General features: G+C 37.9%; 1 protein-coding gene across 2 annotated transcripts in view; it reads left to right on the forward strand.

The window, feature by feature from the left end:
* Positions 1 to 18,260, forward strand: part of BANK1 (B cell scaffold protein with ankyrin repeats 1) — a 335,823-nt gene that overhangs the window by 30,565 nt on the left and 286,998 nt on the right. For both annotated transcript variants that reach the window (XM_030916824.1, XM_030916828.1), the window contains exon 2: positions 15,870 to 16,268. In XM_030916824.1, coding sequence (XP_030772684.1) covers positions 15,870 to 16,268 — 399 coding nt within the window. The remainder of the gene's footprint in view (positions 1 to 15,869; positions 16,269 to 18,260) is intronic.

The raw sequence follows: 18,260 nt of genomic DNA on the forward strand, positions 1-18,260 counted from the left end.
CATTGACTGTAGGCCACCATGGAATCCAAGCTTTAATTAACCATTCTAATAGGCTGTTAATACTACCACAGGTACTTGACATAATACATTAAATCCTGAATGCTGTTAAAATACAACCGTATTGATAAATTCAGTCAGATCCAATCTTCTGATTCATCTTTCTCAGTCTAATAACCCTTAAAATTCATTCCGTACATACTTTCCAAACTCATGCTGATACATATTGGCAATATCCACGAACAATTTCTGAATATTAAATTTTTTTTGTGGAATTTTCTCCCCTTCCCTTTTGTGGGCTCTAACTCTAGTTACGGATTCAAGAGGCAAGCACTGAGGGATGTTGGCGTCTGTACTAGGAAAAGTTGACATTACTTGTAAGGCAATTGTCTCAAGTGAAGTTTTAAAAAATGTTATTTTTTTTTAACTTTTATTTTAGGTTAGTGGCTACATGTGATGGTTTGTTACATAGGTAAACTCATGTCATGGGGGTCTGTTGTACAGATTATTTCATCACGCAGAAATTAAGCCCAGTACCCAATAGTTACCTTTTCTGCTCCTCTCCCTCCTCCCATCCTCCACCTTCAAGCATACCCCAGTGACTGTTGTTTCCTTTTTTGTGTTCACAAATTCTTATCATTTAGCTGCCACTTATAAGTGAGAACATGTGGTATTAGGTTTTCTGTTCCTGCATTAGTTTGCTGAGAATAATAGCCTCCAGCTTCATTCACGTTCCCACAAGACATTATCTCATTCTTTTTTATGGTTGCATGGTATTCCATGGTGTATATGTACCACATTCTCTTTATGCAATCCATCATTGATGGGCACTTAGATTGACTCCATCTCTTTGCTATTGTGAATTGTGCTGCAGTGAACATTCATGTGCATGTGTCTTTATGGTAGAGTGACATATTCCTCTGGGTGGGTCAAATGGTATTTCTGTCTTTAGGTCTTTGAGGAATTGCCATACTGCATTCCACAATGGTTGAAGTAATTTACACTCCCACCAACAGTGCATAAGTTTTCCATTTTCTCCATAACCTCACCAGCATCTGTTATTTTTTGGCTTTTTATTAATAGCCCTTCTAACTGACGTGAGATGGTATCTCATTGGGCTTTTGATTTGCATTTCTCTAATGATCAGTGATATTGAGCTTTTCTTCATGTGATTGTTGGCCACATGTATGCCTTCTTTTGAAAAGTGTATGTTCATGTCCTTTGCCCACTTTTTAATAGGGTTGTTTGTTTTTTTCTCTTGGAAATGTGTTTAAGTTCCTTATAGGTGCTCGATATTTGACCTTTGTCAGATGCGTAGTTGGCAAAATTTTTCTCCCATTCTGTAGGTTGTCTGTTCACTGTTGATACTTTCTTTTACTGTTCAGAAGCTCTTGTTTAATTAGATTCCATTTGTCAATTTTCACTTTTGTTGCGATTGCTTTTGCTGTCTTTGTCATGAAGTCTTTGCCCATTTCTATGTCTAGGGTGGAATTGCCTAGGTTGTCTTCCAGGGTCTTTTTTTAGTTTTGGGTTTTACATTTAAGTCTTTAATCCATCGTGAGCTGATTTTTGTATATGGTATATGTCTGGTTTGGGGGTTTTTGTTTGTTTGTTTGTTTGTTTGCTTGATTTTTTGAATTGAGGAGGGATAGTGAAGCATTCGAACTAACAGCAAAAATTGTTTACTACACTAGTGAGATAAGGGGAAGGAAGATAGTTATTGGAATTGCATGAAAACTGGATCCATGAAAAAAAGTCATAGAAAAATGACCACACAAGAAAGCAGCCACTGTCCAAACTAAAATGGAGGAGTGGGTGGAAAGCCAAAAAAAACCTATTATTCTTTCTTCTCATCTGATATTCTGATGGTGCTTTCAATCAAGGTAGGCATGGAAGCCTGGGTGATGTAATCCATAAGCGCCAGCCTCCAGGAAAGAAATCAGTCTGGGGGAATCATAGAAAATAGTAAGATTCTGAGGAGATCATTCTTGATGTTGAATTGGAGAAATGAGAAGCATTTGGCAAGGCGTGGTGACTCATGCCTGTAATCCCAGCACTGTGGGAGACCTAGGTGGGTTGTTCACTTGAGCCCAGAAGTTCGAGACCAGTCTGATCAGCATGGTGAAACCTTGTCTCTACCATTAAAAAAAATGCAAAAAAATTTAACCTGGCATGATAGTGAATACCTGTGGTCCCAGCTACTCAGGAGGCTGAGGTGGGAGGATTGCTTGAGCCTGGGAGGCGGAGGTTGCAGTGAGCCCCAAGATCATGCCACTGCACTCCAGCCTTAGTGAGACCTTGTCAAAAAAAAAAAAAAAAAAGGCACTTAAGAGACTGTATGAGATAGTAATGTTACCATATTTCACTGATTCTGGTAATTTGTTATTCAAATGCTCTAAAGTTAAAATTTATCTTTAAATTTGTAGTATATTATCATTTTTGATCACAGCATTCTCTTCTTAAAGAAACAAAATAATGGGTGGTCTTTTGGACAGCACTGTCTTGGAATGAATACTTTTTTCTTTTTTTTTTGAGACACAGTCCCGCTCTGTCGCCCAGGCTGGAGTGCAGTGGCGCAATCTACGCTCACTTCAAGCTCTGCCTCCCAGATTCATGTCATTCTCCTGCCTCAGCCTCCTGAGTAGCTGGGACTACAGGCACCCACCACCATGCCCTGCTAATTTTTTGTATTGTTAGTAGAGGCGGGGTTTCACCATGTTAGCCAGACTGGTCTCAATCTCCTGACCTCGTGATCTGCCCACCTCGGCCTCCCAAAGTGCTGGCATTACAGACATGAACCACTGCATCTGGCCACCACATTTTCTTTATCCAGTCTATCATTGATGGTATTTAGGTTGATTCCATGTCTTTGCTATTATAAATTGTGCTGCAGGGAACATTTATGTGCATGTGTCTTTATGGTTGTCTTTGTACTCTGTTGTTAGTTTCTTTTGCGGTGCAGAAGCTGTTTAGTTTAATTAGACCCTATTTGTCATTTTTTTGTATTTGCTGCAGTTGCTTCCTAAAAGCCATTTCTAACACAATAACTTTCCCAAATCATCCCTCACATTTTCTCTTCTTTTAATACAAATTATCAAAGGTGCAAGATGTTCTCAACCATGATATCTATATCTTGATAAAAAATATATTTTCAAAAAATTTTCTTTTAATTCCCATTCCAATGTATATAAATAATATAGACAATATAGAAACTTAGGAAATAATCACTTAATTTATGCATATATATATATATAATTACCTTTGTAAACCTTATTATTGTGGTTTTTGGGAAACTTTTGAGTATGGCCTTCCTGCTTTCAGATGTAGACAGTCTTACTGGTAAGATCTAATATTTCCTGACTTCTATTGTCCTTGCCATGTGATAAGCACATTGTATGATTTTTTTTAGTTAGTACTTTCAGCAACCCTATTAGGTACTTGTGTTTTATTCAATTTTATGAATGGCCCAACTAGATATAAAAAGTGATTAGAGATGGGATTCGAACATTTTCAGTTTATATATCCAGGGTTAGGAAGACTTCACAAAATAATGCTGTAACAATCAATGTCATGCTTTTTTATATAGAAAAAAATCCCTTCTATGGTTGCTGTATGAGACATAAAAGTATCTGTTCGCATCTTAGAAGAAGAAAGTGGAAAATTCTGAATTTGCATAAAAATTTTTGCTGGTTGTTCTTCAACATAGCTGAAAAGCATAATCTTAAAATTATGTGTTATTACCTTCCTGCATTTGAAAGAAAGAACGAAGTTAAATAATGTAAGTGTATAGGAGAAGACTCCTGTAGAAGATTTGGAAAAATGGACTTGAGTACAGGTATTTGATGATGAGCCCATGAAGCTCTAGTGAGAGAATGGAGAAATATAAGAAAGGGAGAAAAGACAATTTGTGTATTAATAAGCAGAATAACACAGTGAGGAGTTACAATTCAATACCATTGGGACTTTCTGATTACTGTGTAAAACAAACCTCAGAATTGCCCCATTGCAGGTTGGATAAGCTGAGTTATTTACACATTTACTTCTGATCCTCACTGCCTGAGGTTGTCCCCCTATTCTTGGTGCACTAAATCCCTGGAACTTGTGAGCTGCTGGGCAGGTGCACAAACTGAGGAAATACTCTTAGCAGCAGATAAAGTCCTCAGGCAATAAAGCAGAGGTCAGAAGTGGTCAATATGCTTAATAACTGATCACTAAGCAGTAGCTGGTGGTCCAGGAAGATATGAGATGTGCATTCACAGCGCCCACTACACAGATTTATGCAGATTATACAGGAAACGCTTCATATATGAATGTCCCACTATGAATAAGTGGAATTAGCCACTTTCCCAGAGGAGAAATATTAGTTATAGTGTGTTTCACTACATTCAAACCTTTGAAAAATCCCCAGTTTTGTTTCCATGTTGTACTAGAAATAACAGTACAAAGTTGGAATGTAAACTCAATTGAGTTATACTTAATGTGTAATTTAAGTAATGATATATGTGTGTGTGTGATTATATTAAGATTAATGTTCTTGTTGTTACTGCTGAATCCATTATGGCTGTAATTCATTTTTTTCCATAATTTTCTGCTTTCTTTTATTCTGCCGTTTGGTTACCAGTTAGAAAAATGTAAAATTGAAAGGATGCATTATGCAATCTTTTTCCATTATGCACAATCAAAACATGGGTATGAGATTGGATCTTATTCAAAAAGAAGAAAATCTAACATTTAAAGCTATGCATATGGAATAAGAAGAATTTTAATATATGTTTAGTCTCATTCTTTTGGTAATATGTAATGTATCCTCATTTTGGTGGAAAAGCAATTATTGATATAAATTATTGTTAAATATTTCTTTCAGGTTTGAACATTTGTTATAGAATATTTAAGATAAATAAATAAGGCATTACTGAATATGAAAGAGTATGGTAAATTTATAAAAATTAATATGGCTCGGGGGCGGAGCAAGATGGACGAATAGGAACAGCTCCAGTCTCCAAATCCCTGCGCGAGCGACACAGAAGACCGGTGATTTCTGCATTTTCAACTGAGGTACTGGGGTCATCTCACTGGGGAGTGCCGGACAATCGGTGCTGGTCAGCTGCGGCAGCCCGAGCAGCCAGAGCTGAAGCAGGGCGAGGCATCGCCTCACCTGGGAAACACAAGGGGGAAGGGAATCCCTTTTCCTAGCCAGGGGAACTGAGACACACAACACCTGGAAAATCGGGTAACTCCCACCCCAATACTGCACTTTAAGCAAACGGGCACACCAGAAGAATATATCCCTCACCTGGCCGGGAGGGTCCCACGCCCACGGAGCCTCCCTCATTGCTAACACAGCAGTCTGTGGCGATCTAACCGCAAGGCAGCAGCGAGGCTGGGGGAGGGGCACCTGCCATTGCTGAGGCTTAAGTAGGTAAACAAAGCCGCTGGGAAGCTCCCACTGGATGGAGCTCACAGCAGCTCAAGGAAACCTGCCTGTCTCTGTAGACTCCACCTCTGGGGACAGGGCACAGCTAAAAAACAGCAGGGGAAGCAGGAGAGGCCTGTGCAGACTTGAACGACTCTGTCTGACAGCTTTGAAGAGAGCAGTGGATCTCCCAACACGGAGGTTGAGATCTGAGAACGGACAGACTGCCTGCTCAAGTGGGTCCCTGACCCCTGAGTAGCCTAACTGGGAGACATCCCCCACTAGGGGCAGTCTGACACCCCACACCTCATAGGGTGGAGTACACCCCTGAGAGGAAGCTTCCAAAGTAAGAATCAGACAGGTACACTCGCTGTTCAGCAATATTCTATCTTCGGCAACCTCTGCTGCTGATACCCAGGCAAACAGGGTCTGGAGTGGACCTCAAGCAATCTCCAACAAACCTACAGCTGAGGGTCCTGACTATTAGAAGGAAAATTATCAAACAGGAAGAACACCTATACCAAAACCCCATCAGTACGTCACCATCATCAAAGACCAGAGGCAGATAAAACCACAAAGATGGGGAAGAAGCAGGGCAGAAAAGCTGGAAATTCAAAAAATAAGAGCGCATCTCCCCCTGCAAAGGAGCGCAGCTCATCGCCAGCAACAGATCAAAGCTGGTCAGAGAATGACTTTGACGAGATGAGAGAAGAAGGCTTCAGTCCATCAAACTTCTCAGAGCTAAAGGAGGAATTACGTACCCAGCGCAAAGAAACTAAAAATCTTGAAAAAAGAGTGGAAGAATTGATAGCTAGAATAATTAATGCAGAGAAGGTCATAAATGAAATGACAGAGATGAAACCCATGACATGAAAATACGTGACAAATCCACAAGCTTCAGTGACCGACTCGATCAACTGGAAGAAAGAGTATCAGTGATTGAGGATCAAATGAATGAAATGAAGCGAGAAGAGAAACCAAAAGAAAAAAGAAGAAAAAGAAATGAACAAAGCCTGTAAGAAGTATATGATTATGTAAAACGACCAAATCTATGTCTGATTGGGGTGCCTGAAAGTGAGGCGGAAAATGGAACCAAGTTGGAAAACACTCTTCAGGATATCATCCAGGAGAACTTCCCCAACCTAGTAGGACAGGCCAACATTCAAATTCAGGAAATACAGAGAACACCACAAAGATACTCCTAGAGAAGAGCAACTCCAAGGCACATAATTGCCAGATTCACCAAAGTTGAAATGAAGGAAAATATCTTAAGGGCAGCCATAGAGAAAGGTCGGGTTACCCACAAAGGGAAGCCCATCAGACTAACAGCAGACCTCTCGACAGAACCTCTACAAGACAGAAGAGAGTGGGGGCCAATATTCAACGTTCTTAAAGAAAAGAATTTTAAACCCAGAATTTCATATCCAGCCAAACTAAGTTTCATAAGTGAAGGAGAAATAAAATCCTTTACAGATAAGCAAATGCTTAGAGATTTTGTCACCACCAGGCCTGCCTTACAAGAGACCCTGAAGGAAGCACTAAACATGGAAAGGAACAACCGGTTCCAGCCATTACAAAAACATGCCAAAATGTAAAGACCATCAAGGCTAGGAAGAAACTGCATCAACTAACGAGCAAAATAGCCAGTTAATATCATAATGGCAGGATCAAGTTCACACATAACAATATTAACCTTAAATGTAAATGGAATAAATGCTCCAATTAAAAGACACAGACTGGCAAACTGGATAAAGAGTCAAGACCCATCAGTCTGCTGTATTCAGGAGACCCATCTCACATGCAGAGACATACATAGGCTCAAAATAAAGGGATGGAGGAAGATCTACCAAGCAACTGGAGAACAAAAAAAAAGCAGGGGTTGCAATCCTATTCTCTGATAAAATAGACTTTAAACCATCAAAGATTAAAAGAGACAAAGAATGCCATTACATAATGGTAAAGGGATCAATTCAAAAGGAAGAGCTAACTATCCTAAATATATATGCACCCAATACAGGAGCACCCAAATTCATAAAGCAAGTCCTTAGAAATTTACAAAGAGACTTAGACTCCCATACAATAATAATGGGAGACTTCAACACTCCACTGTCAACATTAGACAGATCAACGAGACAGAAAGTCAACAAGGATATCCAGGAATTGAACTCATCTCTGCACCAAGTGGACCTAATAGACATCTATAGAACTCTCCACCCCCAAATCAACAGAATATACATTTTTCTCAGCACCACATCGCACTTATTCCAAAATTGACCACGTAAGTGGAAGTAAAGCACTCCTCAGCAAATGTAAAAGAACAGAAATTATAACAAACTGTCTCTCAGACCACAGTGCAATCAAACTAGAACTCAGGATTAAGAAACTCAATCAAAACTGCTCAACTACATGGAAACTGAACAACCTGCTCCTGAATGACTACTGAGTACATAACGAAATGAAGGCAGAAATAAAGATGTTCTTTGAAACCAATGAGAACAATGATACAACATACCAGAATCTCTGGGACACATTTAAAGCAGTGTGCAGAGGGAAATTTATAGCACTAAATGCCCACAAGAGAAAGCTGGAAAGATCTAAAATTGACACTCTAACATCACAATTAAAAGAACTGGAGAAGCAAGAGCAAACACATTGAAAAGCTAGCAGAAGGCAAGAAATAACTAAGATCAGAGCAGAACTGAAGGAGATTGAGACACAAAAAACCCTCCAAAAAATCAATGAATCCAGGAGTTGGTTTTTTGAAAAGATCAACAAAATTGACAGACCGCTAGCAAGGCTAATAAAGAAGAAAAGAGAGAGGAATCAAATAGACGCAATAAAAAATGATAAAGGGGATATCACCACGGACGCCACAGAAATACAAACTACCATCAGAGAATATTATAAACACCTCTACGCAAACCAACTAGAAAATCTTGAAGAAATGGATAATTTCCTGGACACTTACACTCTTCCAAGACTAAACCAGGAAGAAGTTGAATCCCTGAATAGACCAATAGCAGACTCTGAAATTGAGGCAATAATTAATTGCCTATCAACCAAAAAAAGTCCAGGACCAGATGGGTTCACAGCTGAATTCTACCAGAGGTACAAAGAGGAGCTGGTACCATTCCTTCTGAAACTATTCCAATCAATTGAAAAAGAGGGAATCCTCCCTAACTCATTTTATGAGGCCAACATCATCCTGATACCAAAGCCTGGCAGAGACACACACAAAAAAGAGAATTTTAGACCAATATCCCTGATGAACATCAATGCAAAAATCCTCAATAAAATACTGGCAAACCGGATCCAGCAGCACATCAAAAATTTTATCCACCATGATCAAGTGGGCTTCATCCCTGGGATGCAAAGCTGGTTCAACATTCGCAAATCAATAAACGTAATCCAACATATAAACAGAACCAAAGACAAGAACCACATGATTATCTCAATAGATGCAGAAAAGGCTTTTGACAAAATTCAACAGCCTTTCATGCTAAAAACGCTCAATAAATTCGGTATTGATGGAACGTACCTCAAAATAATAAGAGCTATTTATGACAAACCCACATCCAATATCATACTAAATGGGCAAAAACTGGAAAAATTCCCTTTGAAAACAGGCACAAGACAGGGATGCCCTCTCTCACCACTCCTATTCAACATAGAGTTGGAAGTTCTGGCTAGGGCAATCAGGCAAGAGTAAGAAATCAAGGGTATCCAGTTAGGAAAAGAAGAAGTCAAATTGTCCCTGTTTGCAGATGACATGATTGTATATTTAGAAAACCCCATCGTCTCAGCCCAAAATCTCCTTAAGCTGATAAGCAACTTCAGCAAAGTCTCAGGATACAAAATTAATGTGCAAAAATCACAAGCATTCTTATACACCAGTAACAGACAAACAGAGTGGCAAATCATGAGTGAACTTTCATTCGCAATTGCTTCAAAGAGAATAAAATACCTAGGAATCCAACTTACAAGGGATGTAAAGGACCTCTTCAAGGAGAACTACAAACCACTGCTCAGTGAAATCAAAGAGGACACTAACCAATGGAAGAACATACCATGCTCATGGATAGGAAGAATCAATATAGTGAAAATGGCCATACTGCCCAAGGTTATTTATAGATTCAATGCCATCCCCATCAAGCTACCAATGAGTTTCTTCACAGAATTGGAAAAAACGGCTTTAAAGTTCATATGGAACCAAAAAAGAGTCTGCATTGCCAAGAAAATCCTAAGTCATAAGAACAAAGCTGGAGGCATCACACTACCTGACTTCAAACTATACTACAAGGCTACAGTAACCAAAACAGCATGGTACTGGTACCAAAACAGAGATATAGACCAATGGAACAGAACAGAGTCCTCAGAAATAATACCACACATCTACAGCCATCTGATCTTTGACAAACCTGAGAGAAACAAGAAATGGGGAAAGGACTCCCTATTTAATAAATGGTGCTGGGAAAATTGGCTAGCCATAAGTAGAAAGCTGAAACTGGATCCTTTCCTTACTCCTTATACGAAGATTAATTCAAATGGATTAGAGACTTAAATGTTAGACCTAATACCATAAAAACCCTAGAAGAAAACCTAGGTAGTACTATTCAGGACATAGGCATGGGCAAGGACTTCATGTCTAAAACACCAAAAGCAACGGCAGCAAAAGCCAAAATTGACAAACGGGATATGATTAAACTAAAGAGCTTCTTCACAGCAAAAGAAACTACCATCAGAGTGAACAGGCAACCTACAGAATGGGAGAAAATTTTTGCAATCTACTCATCTGACAGAGGGCTAATATCCAGAATCTACAAAGAACTCAAACAAATATACAAGAAAAAAACAAACAACCCCATCAAAAAGTGGGCAAAGGATATGAACAGACCTTTCTCAAAAGAAGACATTCATACAGCCAACAGACACATAAAAAAATGCTCATAATCACTGGCCGTCAGAGAAATGCAAATCAAAACCACAATGAGATACCATCTCACACCAGTTAGAATGGCAATCATTAAGAAGTCAGGAAACAACAGGTGTTGGAGAGGGTGTGGAGAAATAGGAACACTTTTACACTGTTGGTGGGATTGTAAACTAGTTCAACCATTATGGAAAACAGTATGGCAATTCCTCAAGGATCTAGAACTAGATGTACCATATGACCCAGCCATCCCACTACTGGGTATATACCCAAAGGATTATAAATCATGCTGCTGTAAAGACACATGCACACGTATGTTTATTGCAGCACTATTCACAATAGCAAAGACTTGGAATCAACCCTAATGTCCATCTGTGACAGACTGGATTAAGAAAATGTGGCACATATACACCATGGAATATTATGCAGCCATAAAAAAGGATGAGTTTGCATCCTTTGTAGGGACATGGATGCAGCTGGACAACCATCATTCTTAGCAAACTATCACAAGAAGAGAAAACCAAACACCGCATGTTCTCACTCATAGGTGGGAACTGAACAATGAGATCACTTGGACTCGGGAAGGGGAACATCACACATCGGGGCCTATCATGGGGAGGGGGGAGGGGGGAGGGATTGCATCGGGGGTTATACCTGATATAAATGACGAAATGATGGCTGCTGACGAGTTGATGGGTGCAGCACACCAACATGGCACAAGTATACATATGTAACAAACCTGCACGTTATGCACATGTACCCTAGAACTTAAAGTATAATAAAAAAAAATTAATATGGCTGTATTTTGTTCCTACTGAACCATTATATCATGCTGTCACTTTATGATGCAAGACTGTAAGATGTACATTTAAAATAATTTATTTGCAGATCTTGATTCCATCTTCAGTAATATTGTCTTTTTATTATGATGAAGCTTTCCAGGAATGGAAATTATATATTTCTATGTTTCAAGTTTATCATCTATTGTTTCATTGCAAAGCCTCTAAAAGTTGACCAATCTTAATGACAGTAACCCTCCTTAAATGAGGAGAATTACTTAGGGTTGATTTAATTCAAGTGTATAAAATGAAGTACAGTGCAAGGCCACTGGGGTACTTTTGAGAATTTATAAAGGACTATTTTGGGTCTGTGGTCCTATATATTATTCAGGTACAAACTTTTTTTCTAGAAAAAGGGAAAAGAAAACCATGGCTTATTAAAAGAGTTTTTATTAACTTTTATATTTCAACACAACTTAGTTTCATATGAAAAGAAAGAAAGTCAGCATAAAGATCAACAACTATCTTTGTGGCTCTGATAAATAACTTAACCCCTCTGAACCTCAATGAGAACATCAGTAAAATAAGACTAACAGGACCAACTCCATGCAGTTTGGTGAGTATTAAATGAGGTTATACGTGTCAACTGCTTAGCAACATGCCTGGTATATAGAAAGCCTCAGTGAATAATAATTGAGAAAACCAAAGATTAAAATACTGAAATGAGTTTATCTGTAGAGAAGAAAGGAATGATATTTCATGTCAAATGAGGATATTGAGAAAATATAAGTCAAATAAAAAGGCTCAATTTTCAACATAAATAAAAATGCATCTGGAGTATTGAGAAAGACTACCTGTGCAATTTTCTTGGACTTTGAAAGACAGGTTATTCTAGTTTTGATTTCATATAACTGTCTGCCAATTGTGATACCCAGCCAAATAACATGGGAGTATTAATTCTTTACGTTAACATATAGCTCATTCTACCATTTTCTTGATTTAAATTATAGAGTCAAAAAGTCAATTCTGTAAATTCTTCATAGATTACTCTACTCTTGGAGTGTATGATATGTTCTGTTTCCTCTTTCTTCTTGGTAGGAAACCAGATTCCCAGTAAGCCTTCACATACTGTGCATAGTTAAGAATACCCCACAGGCTGCTTAATACTGACTAATCAACTCATATCCCTGCAAATAATCTACTGTAATCTTTTAAATAATATTATTGTGTCCTTTGCTGTTAGAAGTTAAAAGTATAGGGTATAGGGCAGACTGCCCTCATTGGAGTCCTGATTCTAATACCACTTCAGTTTTCCCATCTGTAAAATGAGGATAACATTAATACTTACTTAGTAGTGTAATTGTGAGAATTAAATGAAACAGCATGTGTGAAACACATGGAGACCTAATTTAAGTGCTTGATAATTTTAATTATTATTAATTTTATTTATACTCCTATTATTTTTATAACTGTAGAACAACTTATTCTGGCTATATGCAATATGAAGAAAACCCTCCTTCTACCGTTCCTCAAACATAAAAATACTGAATTATGGCATAATATTTCTGTTTGTTAAACAATTTATTTATTTAGCATCCAGGCTGGGTGAGATACTACACTACTACACACAGAATTACAGAACTATGTTGATGATTCATATACAACTTACACGTGATTCCCATGTTTTCTGTCAGATTTTTTCTCATTTGCATACATAAATATGTAAAAAAAAGTTGAATATCTGTTCAAGAAATTGTGCTTGGCATTGTGTAGGAATTTGGATTGAAAAATAAAGCATCTGCCCTCAGAGATAATATTTATATCACGAGAAAAGACAGAAATACATAAACTCAATAATTTAATAAAATACAAAAGATCTCAGAATCATTATGGTTTTCATTGCCACATCGGTGGTATAGAAAATACATGCTCTGTTTTCAGAGGAAGAAGATGACAAGAGTTTGATGTTTCATTCTTTGTACTCATGATAATACTGTAAAAACTGATCTTTAAAAATGATTGTATTTTGTAAAATAAGGTTATTATAAAAATATAAGCAATATGGAAGAGTGAAGAAAAAGAAAGTCATGTATCTCTCAAAGTCTTCTCTCTCATAAACAATTGTTGCTAATGATAGAATTATTTTAGGTAGATAGGCATGGAGGTACTATTTTATTAAAAATGAGATTAGACTTTACATGCTCTCTTTAAAGTTAATTTAAAGTTAAACTAATGATGTATTAATTTTAAGATAAAAATTTCTTTGAGTACTTTTTAGATTATTTATTATTGTCTTGGGAAAAATGATGATACAGAAATATTGAATGAAGTCATTATTTTAAATTAATGTTTCAAATTTAGGCAGTGTTAAAAGATTACATTGTATTAAAGATGAGGTTAGTATGTTTTACTTTCTCCTCCCCAAATGCTCAGTTTTTCCCCTGTGTAATCACTCTTATTTCATCAAGTTGACATGTGCATTTTGTAGTGCAATCATAATGCCCTCAGCATTTAGTTGTTGTTCTATATGTACATGTATTCAACTCACCCTATTCTTTTTCCAAAGTTGCGTTCATTTCCTTTTACTTTACTTTGGTTCTGGGCTATTTTTTGGCTGGATTTTCCTCTATTATTTAAATTTTGATTACAGTTACACTTTCATGTAAAACAATGATAAAACATAGTGAAAATCGACAGTGCTTTACTTTCCCTTTCCCCAAATACCATTCCACCCTTCTAAGAACCTTAAAAACCATAATTTTTTCAAAGTTTCTTTTTTTATTCTTTTGCATGTTTCAAAAAGATACATTTATATTACGATTTCTTGATTTACTAATTTTAGTTATTATCTATTGTCTTCCTGTAATACATAAGATAGATATTTTTATACTTTTGTTTGTCTTACTCTTCCTTTATTCTCCAGAATATTTAAATCTCAACTTGTCATTAATTAATTAGTTTTTACATTATTATAACTATAAACACATGCACACTATTGATCCAAATAGTCTATAATTATCCTGCTTTCTTTCATAAATTTTGGGGCTTTCTTCTGGAATTAATATTTACTTCATTTTTTTGTTTTTTGTGCAAAATATTGAAATGTACCTCTCTTTAATTCTTTTTGTAAATGCCCTATAAGACCTGTGAAACCTCCATTATTAGCATATTTTCTCTAATTTTTCAAATACGTGTGATAATGTTACAAATGCTTTACTTATTTCCTATGGCTTTCCCTCCACAAGTCATCTAGCTTTTACAGGTTTATTGCAGTATAACTTATATCTAAGATATGTAGATGAGTGAATTTACACACATATATGTTATATATATGTATATCTCCATAAATATCTACCACCTAGATCAAGATATAGACCATATCCAGAACTCCAGCAGGCTCTCTCATGCCTACTTTAATTTGTTAATTCTGCCCTAAAATATTCAGATCTGTATCACCGTGAATCAAGTTTTCTGCTTTGGAACTTTATATAAATACAATTATGCAATATATACCCTTTCTTATTTCACTCAATGTTATGTCTTTAGATTCATCCATGTTGCATGTAGCATTGTTACATTCTTTTTCATTGTTATGCAATATTTTATAGTATGAATATACTGTAAAAATTAGCTTTATAAAAATTTTCCTATAATTCATCTGGAAATTGCTCTGAAGAAATCAACACCAACCTCACATTTTTCTTATCATGGTGACTTGGTTTTCCTTCCTGGATATGTGAAGAAATTTTTTAATTATCACTAAGTCAAGGACAATGTAATCAAGATTTCTTTTCTTATTTATTCATTTATTTATTTATTTTGAGACAGAGTCTAGCGCTGTTGCCCAGGCTGGAGTGCAGTGTCACCATCTCCGCTCACTGCAAGCTCCGCCTCCCGGGTTCAAGCCATTCTCCTGTCTCAGCCTCCCAAGTAGCTGGGACTACAGGTGCCCACCACCACGCCCGGCTAGTTTTTTTGTCTTTTTAGTAGAGAAGGGGTTTCACTGTGTTAGCCAGGATAGTCTCGATATCCTGACCTCGTGATCCGCCCGCCTCAGCCTCCCAAAATGCTGGGATTACAGTTGTGAGCCACCGCGCCCAGCAAAATCTGTTTTCTTTAACAGTTTTAGTTGGAGCCTGATTGTTTCACACTGATTGATAAAGCTGGCTCCTTTATCTTTCTTATTACAAGGATTTTTAAAATTATTAAAAATTATATGTTTTACAACATTTTAATGTGTATATTATTCTCTTCTACTTCAGGTTTTTGGATCATCCTTATACTGAATCTTTTCTGTTTTTAACTCTCAACTAAATGTATCGTATTTTCAACAGTTGTGTTAGCCTTGTTCTCCTCCTTTATTTATTTATTTTTTTGAATTACTATGAAAATATCAAGCTTTTCTTTTGGGCCAGAAGTTAAAATATTATCTATAACATTATCTATGTCTAATCTACTCATTTCTTTTTCTAAGTTATTTCTCATCTGGGTAATGGTATTGTTTTGGCTCTCAACTTGTTTTCTTATTTATTATACTTTTTCTTATCACTTTTTTAAAATTTAAATCAACTTATCTTTGAATTCTAGTTTTATTTAATCTATGGTTTTTTAATACTATGAAGGACTTTCATATAGTTTTTCTCTGGTATCAGCAACTTAATATATTGCCTAGTAAGCATATTAAAATTTTTGAAAAATAATAACCTGCTGATAGCATTGCAAATATAAGAAAATATTTTTTCTTTTTCAGGAAATACAAAAGACATCATAATGATATATGAAGAGGATGCTGAGGAATGGGCTCTGTACTTGACAGAAGTATTTTTACATGTTGTGCAAAGGGAAGCGATCCTGTTATATCGCTTGGAGAATTTCTCTTTTCGGCATTTGGAGTTGCTGAACTTAACCTCTTACAAATGTAAACTTTTGATATTATCAAATAGCCTGCTTAAAGACCTAACTCCAAAGAAATGTCAGTTTCTGGAAAAGATACTTCATTCACCAGAAAGTGTAGTTACTTTGCTTTGTGGAGTGATGAATTCACATCAGCTTTATGAATTATTAAATATCTCTCAAAGTGGATGGGAGATCTCAACTGAGCAGGAACCTGAAGACTACATCTCTGTAATCCAGAGTATCATATTCAAAGGTAATGTTGCCAAATCTTCTTTGTTTGTTTCATTTTTATTTGTTTTTTATAATTAAAGAATTGCAAGTTCTTTCAGAACCAATAACTGATGTTAGGATTAAAATAAGAAAAATGAGAGCTGGTTTTATTTAACAGTGTATTGTACTGTCCACAAAATACATTAAGGTTCTTAATTTTTAGCTCCATTCGAATCAAGGCTTATTCGTTGTTTTAAAAATGGCTTGGAGGGGGGCGGAGCAAGATGGCCGAATAGGAACAGCTCCAGTCTCCAACTCCCAGCGCGAGCGACACAGAAGACTGGTGATTTCTGCATTTTCAACTGAGGTACTGGGGTCATCTCACTAGGGAGTGCCGGACAATCGGTGCTGGTCAGCTGCGGCAGCCTGATCAGCGAGAGCTGAAGCAGGGCGAGGCATCGCCTCACCTGGGAAGCGCAAGGGGGAAGGGTATCCCTTTTCCTAGCCAGGGGAACTGAGACACACAACACCTGGAAAATCAGGTAACTCCCACCCCAATACCGCGCTCTAAGCAAACGGGCACACCAGAAGAATATATCCCTCACCTGGCCGGGAGGGTCCCACGCCCACGGAGCCTCCCTCATTGCTAACACAGCAGTCTGTGGCGATCTAACCGCAAGGCAGCAGCGAGGCTGGGGAAGGGGCGCCTGCCATTGCTGAGGCTTAAGTAGGTAAACAAAGCCGCTGGGAAGCTCCCACTGGATGGAGCTCACAGCAGCTCAAGGAAACCTGCCTGTCTCTGTAGACTCCACCTCTGGGGACAGGGCACAGCTAAAAAACAACAGGGGAAGCAGGAGAGGCCTGTGCAGACTTGAACGACTCTGTCTGACAGCTTTGAAGAGAGCAGTGGATCTCCCAACACGGAGGTTGAGATCTGAGAATGGACAGACTGCCTGCTCAGGTGGGTCCCTGACCCCTGAGTAGCCTAACTGGGAGACATCCCCCACTAGGGGCAGTCTGACACCCCACACCTCACAGGGTGGAGTACACCCCTGAGAAGAAACTTCCAAAGGAAGAATCAGACAGGTACACTCGCTGTTCAGCAATATTCTATCTTCGGCAACCTCTGCTGCTGATACCCAGGCAAACAGGGTCTGGAGTGGACCTCAAGCAATCTCCAACAGACCAACAGACAGTCCTTCTGACTGTCAGAAGGAAAACTATCAAACAGGAAGGATACCTATACCAAAACCCCATCAGTACGTCACCATCATCAAAGACCAGAGACAGATAAAACCACAAAGATGGGGAAGAAGCAGGGCAGAAAAGCTGGAAATTCAAAAAATAAGAGTGCATCTCCCCCTGCAAAGGAGCGCAGCCCATCGCCAGCAACGGATCAAAGCTGGTCAGAGAATGACTTTGACGAGATGAGAGAAGAAGGCTTCAGTCCATCAAACTTCTCAGAGCTAAAGGAGGAATTACGTACCCAGCGCAAAGAAACTAAAAATCTTGAAAAAAGAGTGGAAGAACTGACAGCTAGACTAATTAATGCAGAGAAGATCATAAACGAAATGACAGAGATGAAAACCATGACACGAGAAATACGTGACAAATGCACAAGCCTCAGTAACGGACTCGATCAACTGGAAGAAAGAGTATCAGCGATTGAGGATCAAATGAATGAAATGAAGCGAGAAGAGAAACCAAAAGAAAAAAGAAGAAAAAGAAATGAACAAAGCCTGCAAGAAGTATGGGATTATGTTAAAAGACCAAATCTACGTCTGATTGGGGTGCCTGAAAGTGAGGGGGAAAATGGAACCAAGTTGGAAAACACTCTTCAGGATATCATCCAGGAGAACTTCCCCGACCTAGTAGGGCAGGCCAACATTCAAATTCAGGAAATACAGAGAACACCACAAAGATACTCCTCCAGAAGAGCAACTCCAAGACACATAATTGCCAGATTCACCAAAGTTGAAATGAAGGAAAAAATCTTAAGGGCAGCCAGAGAGAAAGGTTGGGTTACCCACAAAGG

The sequence above is a fragment of the Rhinopithecus roxellana genome, chromosome 2 (assembly GCF_007565055.1).
Source record: "Rhinopithecus roxellana isolate Shanxi Qingling chromosome 2, ASM756505v1, whole genome shotgun sequence".
In the NCBI taxonomy this organism is placed as follows: Eukaryota; Metazoa; Chordata; class Mammalia; order Primates; family Cercopithecidae; genus Rhinopithecus; species Rhinopithecus roxellana.